Source organism: Mirounga leonina, unplaced genomic scaffold, assembly GCF_011800145.1.
Source record: "Mirounga leonina isolate KUSES-001 unplaced genomic scaffold, KU_Mleo_1.0 Mir_150, whole genome shotgun sequence".
Taxonomy (NCBI): domain Eukaryota; kingdom Metazoa; phylum Chordata; class Mammalia; order Carnivora; family Phocidae; genus Mirounga; species Mirounga leonina.
In genome coordinates, this window is record NW_023270374.1 from 4,492,119 (window position 1) to 4,515,174 (window position 23,056).

The 23,056-nt window shown below is 44.7% G+C and overlaps 1 protein-coding gene across 2 annotated transcripts in view; it reads right to left on the reverse strand.

Moving 5' to 3' along the window:
- Positions 1 to 3,415: 3,415 nt before the first annotated feature.
- Positions 3,416 to 23,056, reverse strand: part of KIZ (kizuna centrosomal protein) — a 130,225-nt gene continuing 110,584 nt past the window's right edge. For both annotated transcript variants that reach the window (XM_035005748.1, XM_035005749.1), the window contains 4 exons: positions 18,806 to 18,910; positions 15,977 to 16,073; positions 5,971 to 6,014; positions 3,416 to 3,615 (listed from right to left, as the gene is read on the reverse strand). In XM_035005748.1, coding sequence (XP_034861639.1) covers positions 3,512 to 3,615; positions 5,971 to 6,014; positions 15,977 to 16,073; positions 18,806 to 18,910 — 350 coding nt within the window. In that variant the 3' untranslated portion in view covers positions 3,416 to 3,511. The remainder of the gene's footprint in view (positions 3,616 to 5,970; positions 6,015 to 15,976; positions 16,074 to 18,805; positions 18,911 to 23,056) is intronic.

The following is a 23,056-nucleotide window of genomic DNA, read 5'->3' on the forward strand; positions in this document are numbered from 1 at the left end:
CTTCCCACATACCTTGTCCCCTGCATCACTTCCATCTGGATGCTCATCTGTGTCCTTTACCACACCTTTTACGATAAACCAGTATAAGGAATTCAGTGTTTCCCTGAGTTCTGTTGAGCCATTCTAGCAAATTATCAGAACCAAGGAGGGACTGTGGGAATCCAGCTTTGCAGCCAAGTCCGACAGAAGTTGTGGGTAACCTGGGGACCTATGACTTGTGGCTGGTGTCTGAAGTAGGGGTTCATTCTTGTGGAACTGAGCCCTTCATCTGTGAGGTCTGCACTAAGTGCAGGTGGTGCCAGAATCAAATCGCATTGCAGGACACCCAGCCAGTGTCAGGGAACTGGTTGGTGTGGGAGAACCCCCCACATCTGGGGTCCGGAGCATTGTGAGTTGTGGTAGTGGTGTAAGGGTAGAGGGGAGTGTTTCATATAAAGAGTTTATGAACTTATATTGTCCCACTGCCTCTACCTGGGTAAACAAGACCAGCCACGGGTCCATGCTGACCCTCCAGAAACTGAAGGCCCTGGAGACCTCAAAATGGATCAGAGAGTTGTCTGGTGAACACAGCAGAGCAGAGCTTAGCCATCCACTTAGCCAAGCCCTCCTATCCCTTGTACTGTTATTTTCTTAGTGTATTTTTATTTATTTATGTATTTATTTGAGAGAGAGAATGAAACAGAGAGAGAAAGCATGAGCTGGGGGAGGGTCAGAGGGAGAAATAGACTCCCTGCTGAGCAGGGAGTCCTTGCGGGACTCGATCCCGGGACTCCAGGATCATGACCTGAGCCGAAGGCAGTCACTTAACCAACTGAGCCACCCAGGCGCCCCTTCTTAGTGTATTTTAAAAAGTTGATTATCTTCTTTTCCCTAAAATGTATATAAAAAGGAAACTTTATATTATTCCTATTCATTTTAAATCAGGGTCACTTGAGAAAAATAGAAAGTAACTGAAAAAAGAATATTAAATTTAGCTGGAAAATTTGCCTGCTAACGGTGTTGGGCCCCAAGACTACTCTACCACTATTCAGAAGTAAGATTGTTAGCAAAGTGGTGGATTAGCACCAAACCAAGGATTTTTTCTGGATCATCATCAGTACACATGACATGTGATCTCCAGTAAAAGGTGTCCAGATGTAGGACTCTGTGCTTTCTGTTACCACTGCTGACAAATACCTGGTTAGTGTCCTGGCTGAAGGGCTGTTTTATTTTCTGGTAAGATTTAGAATTAAAAATAGAAATGTCTAAGATGATTTAGAAAACAAACATTTATACACAGAGACAGTCTGGAAGGGTATCACCCACTTGTCAATGTTTACTGCTGGATTTTTGTGTGTGGAATAATTTTAGATTTAGAAGAGCTTAGAAAAGTTGCAAAGATAATACAGGTAATACAGAGAGTTCTTGTATTACCTGGTTTCTAATGTTACATCCCCCTGATCTTATGTTACCATGGTTCATTTGTAGAAACTAAGAACACACACTAGTACATTATTGTCAACTAAACTCCAAACTTCCTTTGGGTTTCCCTAAATTTTCCATTAATGCCTTTTTTTTGGTTCAACCTAGGATCCCACATTGCATTTAGTCATCATGTCTCCGCTGGCTTGTGACACCGTCTTTTCTTGATTTTCATGACCTTGACAGTCTTAAGAACAGGACATTTACCTCAGGGTCCCTCAATTGGAGTTTGTCTGATTTTTTTTTTTTTCTCATGATTAGACTCTGGTTATTGAGTTTTTGGAGAGAACACCACAGAGGCAAAGTATCCTTCTTGCCGCAGTATAACAGGGGTGACAAGCACATGACCTCTCATTGGTGACATTAAACTATGGTGACTTGGTTAGTGGTGTCGGCCATATCTAGTGGAAATGAGTCACCAAGTCCAGCCCACGCTGGGGGCGGGGGAGGGAAGAATTATACTCCACTTCCTGGGTCAGAGGGCTGAAGGAAACTTACTTATTTCACCTATTATTTTTCAGATGGGAGCTACGTAAACACCCAAAGAAATGTTCCAGATGCTGTGCCGGCTGTCCTGAGATCCCACTGGGCTTCACAGGCGCTGGGGTAAATGGGGATTTCCCTGATAACTGCTTCCCACCTTTTGGCCCTTTTGTGGAATTGCCGGTATTTTCCAAAGTTGTTGCACCGTCTCACATCCCCACCAGCAGTGTGAGGGGTTTTCTCCATATCCTCACCAACACCTGTATGACCTTTTTCTTTTTTTTTTTTTAAAGATTTTATTTATTTGAGAGACAGAGAGTGCGAGTGAGAGAGCCCAAGCCGGGGGAGCAGCAGAGGGAGAGGGAGAAGCAGACTTCCCACTGAGCAGGGAGTCCGATGCGGGGCTCGATCCCAGCACTCTGGGATCATGACCCGAGCTGAAGGCAGATGCTTAACTGACTGAGCCACCTAGGGCCCCTGTTTTTTTGTTGTTTTTTTTTGACCTTTCTGATTCTAGCCATCACATGGGAATGAGGATACCCTGTGATTCTGATTTGCATTTCCCTGATGACTAATGATGTCAAGCATCTTTTCACGTGTTTATTAGTCATTTGTATATTTTCTTTGGAGCGACATCGATTCAGATCCTTTGCTCATTTTTAAGCTGGGTTAGTTGTCCTTTTGAGTTATAAAAATTCTTTATATACTCTGGATACAAGTCTCTTTTTAGGTTTATGATTTGCAAGTATTTCTCCCATTGTTTTTGCTTTCCTGATGGTGTCCTTTGCAGCAAAAAAGTTTTAATTTTGGTGAAGTCCAATATATCTGTTTTTCTCTGTTAAGGGCTTTTGGTGTCATAACAAAGAAACCATTGCCTAATGCAAGGTCACAAAGATTTACACCTATGTTTTCTTCTAAGAGTTTTATAGTTTAGCTCTTACATTTAGGTCTTGATCCATTTTGAGTTAATTTTGTATACAGTGTGAACTTCATTCATTTGCAGGTGGCTATCCAGTGGTCCCACCACCCTTTGTGGAAAAGATCATTTTCTTCCCACTGAATGATTTATGCCTTTGTCAAAAATTAAGTGACCATATATGTGAGGATTTATTTCTGGATTATCTAGATTATATATAAATCGATATTTCATTGATCTATATGTCTATTCCAGTCCCACACTGTCTCAATTACTACAGTTTTTAAGTAAGTTTCAAAATTGGGAAGTGTGAGTACTCCAACTCTTGTGTTCTTTTTCAAGACTGTTTTAGCTATTCTAGTTCCCTTGGATTTCCATATGAATTTTAGGATCACCTTGTCAATTTCCACAAAGAAACCAACTTGAATTTTGATGGGCACCGCATTCATCACTTTGCTTTTGATAGCACTTCAAATGAATATGCTAGTTTATGTTTACGCCACAAAATTTCACCTCAGTAGCAATGCGGTCCCAAGTTTTCCCATCAAACAATTAGAAAGCTTAAAAAGACATGTTTATTTAGGGTATCACATATGAACACAGGGCTTGAGTTTGTTTGATGACTTTATTCCCAACAGTTGTTACTGCTTATTAGTCATAAAAATCATCAAAATCATCGGTGGATGTGTTGTGGTTTCTAGGACGTAATGCAGCTTCAATTTCTGAGTTACTGTCATCAGACTCACACCAGAAGCCTGGAAGAGAAAACCAGGCAGCTATTTAACATCTCTCCATCTGAACAGCTGGGCTTCATCAGCCGGACAGGTTAATCAGAGCACTGGCCTGCAAAAGGCCTACCAGGGACACCGAGGGATGAACCTGACAGATGCATCTGGAATGTGTGTCAGTACTGCACAAATTCACACATTTCAGTGTTTTTTATGGAAAACACTGCAGAATATTTCCTTCCCTTTTTGTTGTGCCCAGCTCCTTACTGTAGGATAGGGCTTTAAGGCCAGGATTACCACGGAAGGGTCAGCTGGGGGTTTCATCAGGCCGGGGCCCGCCTCAGCTCAGCCGCTCTGGCACTTTGATCCCCTCTGGTCTCCACAAGAGCAGAGGGGAAAAGAGAAGGCACGGGGGAAGAAGAGCAGTGAGGTGTGTGCTGAGACCAGGCCGTGGGTGCACACGGTTACTTGGGAGGTGATCCTGGGAACAATGGGAGGGGCTGGAAGAGCAATGCAGAAGAGAGGAAGCCAAGAGAGGGTGTGTTCACGAGGGGGCGGGCAGTGGACAAGGTGGCTCAGTCCTGTAGGGCACCCTCTGAGAGACTCAGAACTCTCCTCAAACTGTCCCAACAAAGAGTAAGGAGGTGGGGTTATTCACTGACCAACTTCCATTTCTCATTGGTTGAGGGTTATTCTCAAGCAGGGCATCTACTCCCTGGCCCTGAGGGCTGGGCCTGCTCCCGTGACCAGACAAAGCCCTGACGCAGATGTGCAGAGCTGCCTGTCCCCGCTGAAGGCCACAGGTGCGCCCGAGATGCGCTGTGATCGCCAAGGCGGCCGGACGGGATGTGGGGGGACACAGTCTGCTACACTGACCATCTCCATGACCACCGATATCTCCTTGGCACTCACTGCCTGCCATTCTGTGATGACTTCTTATATCCAGCCCATTTCATCCTTGTACCAACCTGGGAATGCCTCCATCTACTGAGCAAACAGGCGGAGACTGGCCCCAATCACAGCATTAGTGGATGTTCAAGCTACCAGTCCCACCCAGGTTGTCAGACTCACACCCATGCTCTCGATCACAGCCCACTAGGGAGGGGGTCTAGGCTGACAGAAGTAGAACGAGCCCAAGCTCTGCAGGGGACATGCCACAGTGTTGGCATGCAAGGTGGAGGAAATTCTCCCTGTGAGCTGGGGCTTCAAAGCTGAATAGGAGCTCACGGTGCTAAGGAAAAGGGAAGGAACGGCATGAGCAAAGGCACAGAGGTGCAAGTGTGGTGTCCAGGTACACCTCATTTTCCTGTGCTTCGCAGAGATTGTGTTTTTTACAACTGGAAGATCTGTGGCAACCCTACATCAGGCAAATCTATTGGCACCATTTTTCCAACAGTAATTGCTCACCTTGTGTCTCTGTGTCACATTTTAGTAATTTCCTCATTATTCCAAGCTTTTCTGTTGTTATTATATTTCATACAGTGACCTGTGATCAGTGATTATGACTCATTGAAAGCTCAGATGACGGTTAGCATCTTTTAGCAATAAAGTGTTTAATAATTTTTAAATTAATGCATTTTAAATTAATTAATGTTAATTAACATTTTTTTTTAATACATAATGCTGCTGTACACTTAAGGGACTACAGTATAGTGTAAACACAACTTTTATAGGCACTGGGAGACCAAAAATTTTATTTGGCTTTATTGCAGTGGTCTGGAACCGAATCTGCAATATCTCTGAGGTATGCCTATATTTGGAAAAAGCTGCTTGTGACTCAACCCGAAGAGGACAAGACCTTGGAAGGAACTGAGCTGGAAAGAAGGGAAAGGCCAGACCACAAAGGGAGAAAGTTATAGACCCTATCCTGCACCTAGTGGGGGGCATTAGCAATTTTTCACCAGGATGGTAAGAAGGTTCAATGAAGTTTTAGATGTTGGTGGCCAGGTGGAGGGCAATCAGGACTTGGGGAGGGGCTGGATGTGAGGAAACCAGTCAAGGAGCCCTGTCCTGTCATGAGCAGTGGGTACTTGTGGGGCATTAGCTGTGAGGTTGGGGACAGAGGCAAAAAACATTTCATAGGTAGAATATACCACTGTTGGCAATCAGTTGGATGTGGAGGCCAGGATACCCTGCAAATTCATACTTGCAAATTAGAATGCTAAGCCACATGGCCTGAGGCACCCCTGTGTGTTGTCAGGTCCCAGCCCTGTCACTGAAGAATGGTGCCCTCCAATCCCCTCAGAGACCACACCACCCCGGGGGGAGCTGCAGGGGCCCCCTGTGATCATAGGCACCATCACAGCCCTTACATGAGGGTGCAGAAAACAAATAAAAGGTCCTCAACAACTCTCCGTTAAAACACAAAATGAATTCTCTTACCTTTAAACTCTAAATTGGTAGTTAATTTCTTTTCATTTTCATGCCTGAAAAACAAAGAAATAGCCTAAGTCCTGAAAAAATGTGACGAACAGAGTGATATTTTTACAATGAGCATATCAGCAAAGAAGCACATGCGGTACACTGAAGGGCCAGGCATTTTATGCGTGTTCCCCAAGTCTTTTCTTTCTTTTAAAGATTTTATTTATTCATTTGAGACAGAGAGATACAGAGAGAGAGAGAGACAGAGCACGAGCAGGGGGAGCGGCAGAAGGAGAGGGAGAAGCAGACTCCTTGCTGAGCCAGGAGCCCGACGTGGGGACGTGGGGCTGGGATCAGGACCTGAGCCGAAGGCAGACACTTAACCATCTGAGCCACCCAGGCGTCCCCCCCCCACCCCCGTACTCCCCAAGTCTTAAGAGCAAGAAGAAAATGTAAGGACTGCAGCGGCCGGAGGTATTTGCTGATGCTTTGGTGGGTGGGTCCCTATTGTGACAGCATCACAGGGTTCCTGAGTGTGTTCCCTGCTGGCTCTGCAGAGACTGGGTCAGACTGCTCCCTGTGGGTGCCGCCCGCAGTGCTGGACAACAAGCACATGGTCAGTGAGGCAGAGCACTGACCTCCCGTCAACAACCCTCTCAAAAACACAAACGGGCAAAGCTTTGGCACTTTGAGACAAGCTGCAAGTAAAATACCTGAAGTAGAGAATCCAGGAGGGAACACAATGAGGAGCTGGTGAGGAAGTTAAGACTCATCTCTGTCAAGCCAGTGATGGCAATCCTTAACAGCTTAACAAGGGAGTTCAGAATAAACTCTCAGCATGCTTAAATAAATATACTAAGGCATGGTGGAGAAAAACACAAGTATCCTGGACACCGATGTGTAGGCTTCTGGGTATCCCATGCACAAAATGCTAGCATCTACGGCATCTAATACCTAGCAACGTGCTCCTGCCAAGGTATTTGCTGGCATTCACATTTACAGATTATTTCATTAAAACAGATTCCATCCAGCCTTTTAGATGAGTAGAATGAAGAAAAGACAGACCCCAATGTGCACAGTTCCTGCTCTGGCCGGGATCCTGGTCCTCTTGACATAGGAAACCCTGTGAACTCATCTTCTCCCTCCCCATGGCTAACGTATGGCTTAAAAACCTGCTGTTTGCCATAGCTGCCGTAATTTATGGGTTTGGTTTTTTTTTTTTTCTTGTAAAATAAGCTCCACTCAGGTATCATTTTTCTAGGCTCAATATCTGTCAATGCTTCCTTTAAACTTGGCGCCTGTTTCATGCCCTGCCACGACCACCTAGCAGCCTGCGGCTATTTCCCCACACAGAGGGGGCAGCCCCACGGCCACTGGAGAGAGCCTGGCACTCACCAGCAGTCCTGGAGGTGGCAGGGAAGGTGGCCGCCACCCACATGGGTCCATCCGACATCAAGTCCTAGCCGCCCCCCACGAACACACACACACCCTAAATGCAACTACTGGGTTGTCTGTCTACTGTTTACCTATTTCCCATTTCATGAGGACACTGGTCCAGATGCCAGGGGCAGAGGCGGATTGTGACAATGCTGGTGGGGTACAGAGAGCAGTAATTTTCCAGCTGTAGTCCAAGTAATGAGAGCTGCAGGGGGAATGGGCAAAAGCGCCAAGGGCTGGGAGAACTGGGAGCATAGGGTGGGTGATGGGTGGCTGCAGGATCCCTGAGAAGGCAGGGCACCTCCTGGATTCTGCACTGAAAGCTGGAGCGGACCTCACAGGCCGGGATGGAGGAGGAGGATGTGGTGGGATGTGGTAGCCGGTGAGCACAGGCCAGATCCCGACGGCCCCGGCCACTTCTCTGAGCTCCAGAAACGTGGCCAGTGCTCATGTGCTAGCTCTACTTGGCTGCCTCCAAAGTGCCTTGTGGTCAACATGCCCATCCACGACCAAATTCACAATCTCTCCAGTGTGGTTCCCTTCCCCTGCCAGGCCAGGCCCCTCCTGTATCAGCCAAAGGCACCTGGACCCTCTGCTCCCTCCCCAACCCTTTCCACTCCTGGCCCTCCTGCACCCAATCAGCCCCTAGGTCCCGCCAATGTACCTCCCAGTACTTCCTGAAGTCCTTGCTCTTCCCTCTGCACTGCCGCTACCAGCCAACTACACCAGCATCTCTCGCCTGGAATTTGTAACAGCCCCTAGCTGGTGATGCCACAAACACCATGTCCCCTATGCTCCATTTTCCACTCGGAAGCAAGAGTGAAATTGTCGAAACACAAACCTGATCACTCCACTTCCTCGCTAAAGCCCCTTGATGCCTTCCCATTGTTTCTTGGCAAAAAAACCTAAATCCTGAATAGCACCTCCAAGGCTGATCCCCAGACTTGGCTGGGTCCTTCTGCTACAGCCTACCCATCCCTCCCCTCCCCCACCGCCACCACTGAGTCCTCATCCCAGTTGCCATTTCACATGCATCTGTGTAACTAACACATGTGTGATCACTCCCCCTCTAGAGTGTGAGCTCCATGAGCGACCATACCTGTTTCGGCTCACCTGGGTGACCCAGTGCTTTGCAAGGGTGCTCAGGGATTATGTACAGAATGAAAGAGGAACCTCACCAAGAGCAGGGCCCTGCTTAAAGATGCCTGACCAATATTTGCTGACACAGTATTTGATTTGCAGGTTTCTACCTATGGGACTTCAGAATCAGGTTGTTCACGTTTCTTACTGGAAATGTGCAAGAAATATGTTGCAGAACTAAACATGTGTAGTTCACCCACTGAGAAAGGTGGATTATGCTTCCAGGTGTTTCTTACTCCATCCCCACATCTTTGGGGCAATTATTTTTCCCTGTGGGAAACCCACCCCAAATTTGATTTGAATCACACACACAATTCTTCGGGTCAACAGTTCTTTCGAAGCTGCACCTAATGTGTAAAGCTCAGATGAGGCCAATGGGCATGGTGGGAGAACTTTCCCTGGAATACTGGACATAGCCAACTTGTTTAGCTACTACAGCAAATAAGAGAAAAAAAATTCTTCACTTCGGAAAGCGTAAGAAATGGAAGAGTTAGTCTTATAGGCCATGAGAGAGGGTCACCACAGTCCATCACACGTGCTTGGAATCTGACTGCTTCATCTTCCCCGAGAGCAGGCAAGGAACATTTCCATCTTATCAAGCCTGGGTTGGCAGAGGTTTGCTGTAAAGAGCCAGAGAGCAAATGGCTTGGGCATTGTGGGCCCTATCGTCTCAGTCACAACTGCTCGCTTCTGTGGTTGTGGCACGACAACAGCCATGGTCAATGTGTAAATTGGTAGACGAGGCTGTATTACAGTTCAACCTCACCGACAGGCACTACAATTTGAATTTCATAGGACTTTCGTGCAACATTATTCTTCTTTGGATTTCCCCCAACCACTTAAAAATGTAAAAACCACTCTCAGTTTGCTGGCTGTACGGGATCAGTACAGTGGCCAGGCCCAACCTTGGCCCTGGGGCCACAGTGCACCAAGCCTGTTGCATGGGTGATGTGTGCCATAGTTGCAGCCCACTGAAGGGCCTGCCTTTCCCCTGCATGGTCTTTCATGGGTAACTCTTAGAATCCAAAATAGCAGACTTGACTTTTTTCCCTAGAAGTTGACTTTAGACTTTACTTCTAAATTCTGCAGAATTTCCCAGTAGTTTGGCAATTTCTCCCCTTAGCTATACAGTGAACACCATGTACCCATGAAGGGCATGCTCAATTGTTTACCTGTTGCCATATTAGCTTTATCACATAGCTTCCCTCTGTCTGTCCATCACGTTGTCTTATTTTATGAGGCATTTCAGTAATTGTTTATAAATTTCCCTGCCATTGATAAACCAGATTAGGACAACTCTGTGCTCATCCTTGCTGAACTTAAGAAGTTAAGGTTGGCCAGGGTCTTAGCAGGTTCTAGTCTAAGAGCAGTGCCTGACACCTACGTATGCAACCATGGCGACACGGAGTGTTAAAGAAATAGCTGAAATTATGTGTGTCAAATGTTCATTTTATAGAAGCAAAAGGCTAACATAGCTAGAAACAGTTACTTAGTCAACATAGTCAACATCAACACAGATAGATAAGACCTATTGTAAACATGAAGTTTTGCTTTGTGGAACCAACAAGTAGAGACAAAAATGAGACATGGAAAACCTATGAGTTTCTAGGAAATCTATTATGAAATTATAGCAGAGCGTTTATGGATTATCAATCCAGCACTTTCACTGTCTGGGTGGTGGGGCCCAGAGAGGCTGAGTGAGGGATGTGTCCCAAGACTCACAGAACCAGCAGATGGAGGGGCAGAAGTGGGACAGAGCTCCTCCCAGCGCACTGACACTTCCCAAAGGCACACGTTGCAAACACCTGTCCCCACAGGAACCGGTGAGAAGTGGGCACACAGCAGGGTGGGGAGAACCTAGGTTGGGACAGCTGGTCCCTGTCCCAGTGCGGGACTGCTGATGGGAGAGTGTCAACTCTGGGGCCAGACAGCCTCTACTCCCCGTGCTCAACTCCGCTCCCTGTGAGGCCCTGGGCAAGTTCCCTACTTCTCTGAGCATCCATTTTCTGCCTTCCTTGCAGTGTCCTGGTAAGTTTCGAGACACTCGTGCTCAACAGCCTGGGTACGGCAGGCCTCGGGGAATGGCCCTGCCACAGGGTCGCAACTTTCAGGTGAACAAGGGCATGTGCTTGGTTTAGTGATGTGCAGTCACGGGGTCTAAGCGGAGGTGACAGGTCCTCTGGCACAGTGACCAAGGAAAGGGAAAGTCTGTGGACAGACTGAAAGGAAACAGGCCTGAGATGAATGGAGTCTCCTCCTCGAGGAGCCTAATGGGGCAGGAGGCCTGGGGGAAGAGACTGCCTCTGGCGGGCCTGGCACACGCAGGTGGGCCGAGCATCTCATCTGCAATGGGTTGTTCATTCGTTGGCTCACTCACTCGTTCACTCTCTCATAAATCCCACACAGATGACACTACACATCAGCTCTGTGCTGTGGCTGCAGCAACAAACAGGACACATTTGATTCTGCCTGGGCCTCTCATGCTCCAGTGGGGAGACAGACACCATGATAAGAACTGTGACACAAGCCAAAGAAGGCAACTGCGGGGTGGGCTAAGAATTGATGGCAGCAGAATTAGGGGGCAACATCCAGGCCCCCAATACGTGCGAAGAGCCCACAAGCCCTTGTCAAATTCAGGGCCAGGAGCCAGACATCCTTTCCCCAACAGACAGGATGGCAGTCAGGCAAGGACTGCAGGAAGGCACTCTAAGTGTGTACGCCCAGTGTGCTCCCTGGAAGCCAAATGCAGAGTGTGTGAGCAGAGCGCATCCAGTCAAAGTTGACTGCAAGAGTCTCCCTTGGGAAACGTGCATGTGCCCCCGGCCTTCCCTCTTCCACAAGCTCGTGCAGAGACCTTCGTGGAGTGCATGATTCCCTGCGGCTGGGTTATGTGATGCTGCCCAGAGGTGAGGGCATCTAAGGCAAATGCTTGAGTGAACGGTGGAGCTGTATACAGATGTTCATTCACTCAGCAAGTCCAATGGTTATTGAGCACTGGTGACCGAGAAAAGCCCCCCATGCCCCAGTGGGGGCAAGGTACCTGCAAATGGCTACCACCCCTATGCTACAGATGATGCTAGAAATAGCCATGGGGCCATAGGACGGGTGTATGACCAGATCCTCTTATGAAGCTTTTAGAAGGTTAATAGTTAAGCCTTGACAGTCTAGTAGGCATTGGCCAGGTGAAAGAGTGGGGGCAGAAGCATTCTGGCAAAAGAGCAGGACTAGAAGCTGGGGCACATGACCCAGCAGGTTGTATGAAGGCATGACATGAGGCTGTCCAATGGGCACAAGGATATGGGGGAGCAGGCTGGGGGGCACTGCAGACAAAAGGACACGCAGTGCTTGAGTGGGGGTGTGGGCAATGGGAACCCTTGAGGGTTCAGCATCAGACGTGCAACAGTCAGGCTAGGGTGTCAGACACTCAATTCTTGGCCCTGTGGGAGGAGGAATCTGGAAAACAGACCTGGGGGATGTCCTAATATTAGTAACACAATGACTCTCAACCTCATGGTCAATATCATTGTTTTAAAGGAAAAAAAGTGTCCACAGCCTGTTAGCAAACTACCTAAGTTATTGTGACTTCGAGGTCATGTTAGTGGAGTCTGGCAATGAGACTCTTAGGATCCTGCCAAGGGCAGGGTCTATGGTGTTGGGGACAATGAGGAGGGGCTCCTAGTAGGACGTGCCCTTCCAGTTCAAGGCTCTTAATCTAAGACTGAAAATAACTATCTAATGAGAAGATGTGGTCTCTAAACTCTGAATTCTAATTTTTAATGATTTGATTGCTAGCTAGAATCAGTATTAAAATGTCTCAAATAGCATCTTCAGCTAAAATTTTCCTCAGAAGAGACATATATTTCTGAAAAATAGAAGGCATAAAATAATTCAGAAAGGAAAAAAAAAAACCCACGAGTATGCCAACAAATCTCTGTAAATACTAATTTTAAGTTTTAAGAGCAGACTGAAGGCTAACACAGTTTTAATTTGACAAAGTCCGAGCGCCCCCTGATGGTTAGCCAGGCACCCTGCAGCAAATGCCATTTTTTTTTAGCTGCCTGGGGTCAACTTGTTAACTCAGCTAGTCAAGTAAGTGACTGTTCTTCCATGCTCTGTGTAGAAAAAATAAAGTATGTGGGTTTGTGAGGAGAAACATGTAGGATATTTAGGCAGCTGCTTATCCAATAGCATTTAAGGAGAATGCAGATTTGTTTAGCCAGAGACGGAGAATGGGGGCTTTAATAGGAGAACCTAAAGGACTTCCAGGAAAACTGCATTTTTATTTCACTGGTACCAATTCCTTGTGATCTTTGTATTATCCCAAGGGAAAATGGCACAGTGACCAGGCAAGAAGAGAGATACCACGGTCCTCACCAGAGCATCAGCTGCAGCTTGGCGCCCTCCACTGGCCACGCCTGTGACTGCAGGGTGGGCACAGAATGCCACCCACAGCGGCCCTGCCAGGGTGCCGTCCCTGGGTGACTTCTGCTACCTTTCCCCCAGGCAATTATGCTGCAAGCACACATCCTTTTCTTTCCATAAAATGTTATCTTGATCCAGCCAGTAAACTGAAGTTACATGGCAGGCTGTTAAAATATACTTTCCGTTGAATAAATGGATCCGGGAGCATGAAAACCGCTTCCTGGGGAAGGTAAAGCGAGACAATGTTTGCAGAGGAGAGGAAGCTCTGGCATGCACCCCTGAACAAAAGGGAACAAGTGGTCTTTACTTGGAGAACGGCTTCCTATTAGGACTCACTCCTTCGTACATTATGCCTTTCATCCCCACTCAACCACAAAATGATTTTGCTGAAGCAAATACAATGGTAGAAAAAGATTTACACTGAAAGAATCTTTAATAATAAACTGTTGCCGATCTGCCTACTTGCCCGTGATTTATAATACAATAAACATCGGATTCTATTACGGCTCATGCACTGAAGCTGCTGCTCTGAAAAACGGAATATGAAAGCACCCGGATCACACCACCATCACAATGAAATGAGCATGTATAAATGTGCTAAGAGTATCTCTTTGCATCTTTTATAGCTTGTGTGTATTAATCTGTAACGCTTATTAAGAAAGTCATTGCTATGCAAAGCAGCACCCAATCCCTTTCTCTGGCTTTTCAACAGAGTGCACTGTTTAGCCAATAGGACGGACCCTCTGGCCCTCATTCTGCATTCATCACAGGCAACATTTGCACAATGTATCTCTCAAAGGCGGCTGAAAAGAAGGCCTTAATACTCATGTAAACAACTGCAAACCAATTACTTAATGAATCAGGCCCACACATAATGAGGTGCAGACAAAGAGCTATAAATGCATTTTTGCACCCAAGCCGCTGCTTTAAAGTAAAATCCCTCAGCTGTAGTTTGGGCTTAACTAGCACATCATAATTATTGTCTCTAGGACATCAGAGGAAGCCCTTTTTTTTTTTTTAAGGTCCAGCAGGGTCTTTTTTTTTTTTTTTTGAGGTTGCTCATCAGCTCACTGACAAAATAGAGCATAGAAGAATTTTTAAAAGTGCTACAGCAGCCCTGCACTGTTATGTTTATTCTGAAGTACTGGGTTTCGAGACCACTTGTAAAAGCAATAAAGCACGAGGAGTGACTGCAGTAAGTGGGATCCGTAAATGTAAGCCTCTAAGAAATTTCAGTGAATCCAGGCACAAACAGCAAACCCAGAGCCCTCCAAAGCCCAGGGTGCTATACTAACACCACCAAACCCAGCACAGGAACCACACCATGACAAACAGCACGCCAAACCCACACACTCAACGCCCAGGCCTTTTCATCACTGGATTATCATCAAGGGTCTAGAACCAAAGGTTCCTTGAAGACCTTTTTTTTTTTTTTTTTCCCTTCTTAAAGGGGGTGATGAGATGACTTGTAATTTATTTAGAAAATTAATTTCATGCAGGAACGATAGGTCCTTGACTCGGAATGAAGGGGGAAGACAGTGTGAATTTAGTGAAATACAGACACAAGCCTGAGGAAATGTTCTTGGGGCCCAGCTGCTTTCTAAATGTATTTTAAAACTGCCTCAAGCACGTATACCTATAAAGACAAGGTAAAGAAGAATTGAGCTTTTTCGTGCCCCTAAGATATAATGGAAAAGAGCACTTCTAACTATCTGTAACAACTACAGGATGTGTTATTAAGCCAAATGATAAGAGGAAGCCCCGAAACTACCTGTAGAATTCACTACCTTTAAAGTATTAAATTTAAATTTAAAGTATTAAATTCACTACCCTTAGAAGACCCAGAACTTGAATTTACAGTATAATCCAAAAAACATAACGCTTTAGCACTCTTCCTGTCCCATGATTCATTTCCTCCCACTTCCTTCAAAAACATGGATGAAAACCCAGGTATTACAGATGCTAATTTCTGAGAACTATGTGAGTGATTTTCTAAAATTGAACTTGCCAGGTTTCTAAACAATCTAATTTTAGAAAATCAATCTCATTTTAAGATATTCCGAGTCCTAAAAATATTACAATGTTTTTCAAAATAAAAGTGAAAGCAGGATTTTTTTTTTCTTTCATTTTAAAAATACTAGATTTCTGGATCAAATCACTTTGTCTTATGGGACACTATATGCGACATTAGAAATGTAAAGTTTCTGTTTTAAAATTTCATCAGGGTAAGAAGCTCATTCAAAAGTAATGCAATCATCTAAAGGGCATCGCTTTAATGAGAACTGTTATCACAAAAGGAAATTTGTGTGGTTTTAAGCAACATGCAGCCCGAAGCCAAAACGGGTAGGTATCTCCTCAGACAACTGCTTCTATTCCCATTGATAAATTCTTTTTGACCCAACACCACTGCACAGTCAGTATTTCATGTCGATGACAAATCCAGCACACAACTCACCAACTCGCTTATTGTAGCCTGGAAAACTTACAAGAAGGGCTACAGTTTCCACAGATGTGAAAGGATAAATTTTGTTCTTTCTGGTCAATAAGCAGGGAAGTCGCAGGAAAGGAAAGGGTAACCCAGCCCAAAGGCTTGGTGAAAAAGAGGAATACGAAAACAAATCCCCAGCAGTTGCCAGTATATATGTCAGCCACCTCAGGAAGAAGAAACAGGCCACTTTATTTCTTTTAAGGCCCGATGTTTTCTCTCTGCCCTTTTCCGACACCCTCCATTGTGTGGTCTCTAAGCAGCCCTACCGCGAGCAGCTGTAGACGCTAATTTGTGGTTCACTGAGGTGTCAATTGAGTCTTAAACCAACGAAACAACAGCTGCAAAACAATGCTTGGCTCTGGTGCAAATATTTTCAAAGGTAGACTGAAGTTTCAACTGTTATTTCAGATCAACAGAAACCCAAACCGTAACCTTTTCTCGAGTCACACAACAAAATAATACGCAGCCAGAGTTTCATTCATTACGGAGTGACATTTCTCATCTTGTCGCCACTGTCCAGAAAGGCTTTCACGACTTTACCTTGACAAAGGACTTCCTTCGCTCGATGAAAAACTAGCCTCCGAAGCGATTTTGTTAGCTGTCTTTGTCTTGAATGTCCCGCTGCCAATGTTCAGACCTGTGAGAAGCACAAACGTGGAGCGTGAGTGCTGGCCGCCACGCAGCGAAGAAATGCACTGAATGGCGCAGCGGCCGCACGACAACTTTGGTGGAACAAACGTCGACGGGGGAAGACGCTGTTCAAGCCACAGAAGGCAAGGGAGCTTCTGAGGCAAGGGACAACATGTTGGCAGAAAGCTGAAAGGAAGTGTGTGTGTGTGTGTGTGTGTGTGTGTGTGGCGGGGTGTGTATGTGTTCCTGAGACACAAAGAAGCCACAAAAAGTAAAAATCACTCAAAGAGCTCTATTTTAAATGACCAAGACACACGTGCACATGTATGGTCTCTCCCCTGGCACTAGCACTAATAATCCACCTTGTTGTAACACATGGACACGGGCAGTGAGAGGTCACCAAAACGATGGATGCTGGGAACCAGGTCTCAGAAGTCACTGACACCCCAGGGTGATAGTTACATCTCTGCCAAATCCTCTTTTTTCCATCTTGTGAAGGAGAATGAACTGCCATTGAAAGCTATCAAGGCCACTCTTTAACCAGCCTGACAAGGTTGATGGGGAAAGATGCACAATCCACCTCTTCCCTGGAGAGGGGGAACCAGACTGTCCCCACAGGGCAGGCCTGATCCCCACCTCCTGGGCGCCCTTGGATGTGTTGGCTACCAGTCTGATTCCGAACTGGTGGTCACTGGTGTCACAGATGGAGAGTGCACAGGCATCGCTCGGAAAGGCACTGGCCAAGTTTCTGACCTGTAACCTGCTCACCTCACAGAACCTCCACAGTGAAGTGATGCTCTTAACAAGGTATCCACATTCGCCCGAAGAGAGTCCCCACATGCTTAACACGACAAGGTCTTTCAGACGTGAAAATGAAGGCACAAGGTTGAAGTGGCTTGTCTTAGTGACAGGTCCAGAGACACAGCCTAAGTCATCTGACACAAAAAGTAACTGAAATCTGCACTTCTTCCACAATTAGATGTAGGGGGGGCTCCCGAGTTCAGGATGCACACCCCTCCTGCTACCTGTAACAAGCCTGTGAGGTCTAACACAGGTGCATGGCTTCCATTTCCCTCTGCCCTCCCAGCCACTTCCTGCTTTTCTTTGGAGCTCAGAGAAGTCCCTGGGATTAGAGTGGGCGTGAACGTGAAAAAGTATTTGTAACCAACAGTAAAATAAATATTAGAAGTAGCATCTAACTACAGTGTCAGCCAGGACCATGAGAAGGGCTTCTGTGATCCCAGTGCTAGAAAATCTGGAATCTTGCAAAGCACACAGCGTCATTTTGAGGGTAGAGCGAGGAGACTGAATGAGGGGTGCCTGACAATACAACCTATCACTTCACTTATGAATAGATAATTAATCAACAAATATATTAGTTATTACTATATTAACAGTACCAAGCCGTTCGATATACAGCCAAGGGACTATAACTTATGTCGAATTTACTAATCCTTTGGGCCTATCCAATGAACTGTCACAAATATACTTACCACAAACAGACTTATGGAATCACCTTCCAAACGTGTGTGTCTGCTGATGGGCTCTACCGCTCTGAGAGAGGCCTCTCTCTCAGGACCCCATTTGTAAAATGAGGGGTTAGAGAAATACTTTCTAAGATCCCTCTGGACTCTAATTCTGTGACTCAAATGTGAAGAAGGCGATGAAAAGCCCAGTTGAGGGCTCACAAGTGCTGTATCTTTCCAAAGTGCTGAAGACCTCCACCGGGGCAGAGGCCCTGCTTTCTACAGCAACAGACTGCATGGTCTCATGTTTGTGGAGATGAGATCACCACCACCACCGCTCTCAGAACACTTTTCTCTAAGAGGCGCTATGCTGGGCATTTAACCTGCAGTGACTTACCGAATCCTCAAAACAACCAAAATAACTGAGCTTTGCAGCAACTGATTCTAGCACTAATATTATCTAGGAAACAGCTCTCCAAAGACAGACAGTGAAATCTGATACACCATAAGTACGTCCCTCAAAAAAAGGTCTCATGAGACAACTGGGAAATCTGGATATGGACTGGGAATTACGTGATTTTAAAAAAAAAATCACTATTCCAGTAGGTGAAATTACGACATGGTGGTTTATGTAAAAATAAGAAAGTCATTAAAGCATACATTGGTGCATTTACTTTCACAAAGGGAGCTGAGGTGACTCACACTAAAAAAAAAGGTGTAATTAGAGAAAGACCACTGAAAACAATAAAAATACAGTAACAGAATGTATGAAAACAAAGAAAATTACAGTTCCAACAAAAATTCTAGGTTGAAGGAACTATATTTAAGCTTAAAATTTAGCTTTACTGTGATTTAGAGTATTTTCATTTAAAGAACCCCAAGTCCCCCAACATTCTGGGGAGAGAAGGTAGCCTCGCATGATGCTCCCATTGATGATTAAGGAACTGGGAGATGTAGAGAAGGGAAAGAATTTGGGCTGTTTCCAGTGGTACTTAGTGACAGGTTACTATCACGACATACCAGGTAGAATCCGAGGGTTCTGTTTGGGCGGTTGCCATGCTGGGGGCCAGCACATACCCCAGGAGGGAAGACTTCCAAACTGTTGTTCATTAAGAACTGAAAAAGTACTGGTTTAGTCTGACCTGGTGACAGCTTGTTACAGAGCAATCTCCAGAAACCTTCAAAGGATGACCGCCCTTGCCTGAACACAGCACCGGCTGCCACCCTAAGTCCCCTGGACACTGGCTTTGAGTGCTGAATATGCCCTGCTTACCTGACAGTTGTAACACAGAAACATCCATCTTTTGGAATCTGTCTTCAGTGTGATTTATATTATCCTGAAGGGTAGACTGCTTCAGCAACTGGTAGGCTTTTGTTTCTACAGATTTAAAAAAAGACACAGATAACTGGATATCCACATGCAACAGAATGAATTTGGACCCTTGCCTTACACCACACAAAAATCAATTCGAAATGGATTACAGACTTAAACACAAGACTTAAGACTATTAAATCCCTGGAAGAAAACATAGCAGAAAAGTTTCAGGACATTGGACTTGGCAATGATTTCTTGGATGATACTAGTAACCTAGTTGACAAAATTAAAAATAGACAAATAGGACTCAAACAAACTCACAAACTGTTGCATGTCAAAGGAAAAAATGAACAGAGTGAAAAGGCAACCTGCAGAATGGGAGAAAATGATTGAAATAACATATCTGACTAGCGGTTAATATCCAGAATATATAAGGAACTTCTGCAACTTGACACCATCTCCACCACCACCACCACCAACAAATGACCCAGTGAAAAGGTGGGGAAAGAACTTGAACAGACCTTTCTCCAAAGAAGACACACAAATGGTCAATAAACACAAGAAAAGATGCTCAAAATCACTAATCATTAGGGAAATGGAAATGAAAACCACAATGAGATAATCACATCCGACCCTCAGGATGGCTACTACCAAAAGAACAGAAAATAACAAGTGTTGGAAAAGATGCAGAAAAGTTGGAACCGTGTGCACTACAGGTGGGAGTGTTAGAATGGTGCCGCCATTCTGGAAAATACTATAGAGGTTCCTCAACAAATTACATATAGAACTGCCACATGAGCCAGCAATCCTACTTCTGAGTATACATCCAAAAGAATTGAAAGCAGGGTCTTGAAGAGATACTGGCACACCCATGTTCACTGCAGCACTATCCACAATAGCCAAGAAATAGAAGGAACCCAAATGTCCACCAACAGATGATAAAAAAAATGCAGCATAAACATAAAACTGAATATTAAGCAGTCTTTAAAAAGAAGGAAATCCCCACAACATGCTACAACACAGATGAACCTTGAGGGCATGATGCTAAGTGAAATAAGCAGTCACAAAAGAACAAATACTGTATGATTCTGCTTATATGAAGTATTGAAAGTAGTCAAAATGAAAGAAACAAAGCGGAAAGGTGGTCACTAAGGTCAGGGGTGAAGGGGAAGGGGGAAATCAGTGTTTAGTTCGGTTCTGCAAGATGACAAAGTTTCAGAGAGCTGCTGCACAACAATGTGAATGTATTGAACACTACTGAACTGTACCTTAACTTAAGATGGTAAATTTAATGTTATGTATTTTTTATCACAGTTAAAAGAAAAAGGTAGAGTGACCAGACATCCCAATTTGTCCATGACGATGCAGGTTTAAGCCTGTTGTCCCAGTATAACTATGAATAGAATTCCCTTTTGTTACCAAATGTTTCCTTGTTTGGATACTGACTTATCTGGTCACCCAGACCAAATGCAGTGTGGTGGCACAGTCTGGCTACTGACTAAAGAAAAAAAAACTGTAAAAAACATTAAAACACTGACTGGATAGTTGATGATACTGATAAATTATTATTGTTTCAGCTGTGGAAAAAAGGCACAGAAATACAGAATATTCTTTTTTTTTAAGATTTTATTTGAGAGAGAGAGTGAGAGAGAGCATGAGAGAGCGGGGTGAGGGGGTGAGGGGCAGAGGGAGAAGCAGACTCCCCACTAACGAGGGAGCCCAATGTGGGGCTCACTCCTGGGACTCTGGGATCATGATGTGAGCCGAAGGCAGATGCTTAACCGACTGAGCCACCCAGGCGCCCCAATACAGAATATTCTACGACCCAGAGAGAAGTTTCTTAAATTCTTCCTATAATATTAACACTTTCAAATGCATGCAAATTATTTTTTGAACGTCACTTTTTAGAAATTCTGAAAACAAACAAAAAACAATTTAGTTGAACCCAGGTTTCAAGACTCGAAGACAAGTTGTAGTTTATCTTCATGAAGTGGCCAAATCCCAGTCATTATTTTGAGTGGGGCTGTGGGTAAGGCTCCACATCCTAGTAAAATGGTTTCTCTCTTCTCTGGGCCTCGCAGAAGCCACTAGAGGAACGAATCCAAGAGACAGCACTGATTGCTTTGGTTTCCCAGTCCCTCCAGGACACTCCTGGCTCTGGCGGGCAGCGAGGGCCGAGGAAAGGCTGGGTGAGGGCAGGAGGGCCAGGAAGACCAGCTGCCACAGGATGTGCGCAGAGGCCCGCAGCTGAGAAAATCAAACCTAGGCTTATTGTAGGGATGGAGCAAAGCCAGGTGCCCCAGAGGGATCAGCAGGAGCACGGACCTGACACCCAGATCTACAGGACAGGGGGCCCTGCGAGGCTTTTAATCAAGTCTGCCACAAGTTAATGCAGGAAGACTATTGGGAACAGCGGCGAATAAAAACTACATAAAGGACCGGAGTGACACAATCTTCCCTATCACCTCAAGTCTCCAGGATACCTGAATGAAACCAATAGCACAGACATAACAAAACAGGATCCACGGCTGTATCTTCAACGTGGCCACAAAAATAAAAGGATTCCTGCTGTCAGCACCAGGAGCTGCATTCCTGTGTTTGCTGGCTCCATTTAAGAACTTAACCATGAGCCCCTTATTACTGGATTAAAACTACCATTACACTGAAGAATAAGAATATAAATTCTCTTGCCCTACTGAGAATCAATCAAGATAAAAACAAGTATTGAAAATGAGCATCATATTTTAGAATGCTAAATGATACATAATTAAAATATGTACAGATAAAGGACTCTTAACTTTGAAAACAATAAATTCTAAGGCAACATTTTTAAACACTGTTGGATTGTGAAATCAGTTTGGTGCATTGGAACCAGATTTGTGAAAAATTTAATACAGAAAACACCAGATGCAGTGCATGCAGAATGGGAAAGTACTGTTGTGTGTCCTGGGTGTATGTGTGTGTATGTGCGCGCACATGCATGCATGCTGGCCTGGGACGGAAAGTATTTTTTGCTGTAGATTAGTCTCATTGTCCTAGGCTGGCTCCAATAGGATGGCATCATAATACTCTCCAATTAATTCTAATGTCCATTATTACTTCAGACTTGTTGTAAGGTTATTTGGGGAGAGGGGAGATATTAACAAAATCAAAGACAGAGCCTCTGGATTCTAAGTAGGTAAAACATCATTGTAAAGGAGGGGGAAATGTACTTTTTTTTTTTTTTAATGAATTCTTTTTATTGCAAACAAACGTCTAAATTAATTTCTCCACCCACTTTCTTTAGAAAGAAAAATAAATCAGCAGGCTAAGGAGATACCCATTCAAGAACTGACATGATTAAAAATTAAGATATAAATGGGTGACTCACAATGTCATTAGCTTACAAAGATGGTGGAGTGAACTACTACAAGCACACTAATTATACAGTATTTTGTGGGAGAAGGGCATACAGACATAGCTAACTTCATATAGATCCCATTAGACAACTGGATTTACAACAAGTTTATAAAAACTTTCCAGCTTTTAAGATCTAAGTCCAGAGCGTAATGACCCTATGCTATTTCTGCATTCAATTACACTTAATTGGTCAAGGAAGAGATAGCGAAGACAGACATTTAACAACACAAAACACAGAGGCTCCTGGCAGCTGGAGGCTGGGATTGGGGTTCCTCTCGTCTATTATCTTAAGGTAAATCATTTCACTCCAGTGGGCTGGCTTTCCTGCTTCTCAGAGACCAGAAAGACATGTGCCTTTTATTTTTAGGATAGGGTTTTTGTGAAAAATGGCAAGCTAGTAGTTGAAAGGTAATTTCAGATTTGGGGGGATTAAATGTTCCATCCAAATATTAAACAGTACTAATATTGTTACTGGTCTAAGTCTAGCAAGGGAGAAATGTGAAGTGAGTTCACTCTTAGCAGCAAGGGACCATTTTACTACTCTGGAAAGATCAGCCATTTCCATGTTCTACATACTTTCTATTCTGGTTTCCTTTCCTTCTTCTTTTTTTAAATTGAGGTATAATTGACATACAACATCATATTAGTTTCAAGTGTACCACATAATGATTCAGTAATTGTATGCACTGTAAAATGATCACCACAGTAAGTCTAGTTACCATCCATCATCTTAATAGTTACATTTTTTTTTCCTGTGATAAGGACTTTTTTTTTTTAAGATTTTATTTATTTATTTATTTGAGAGAGAGA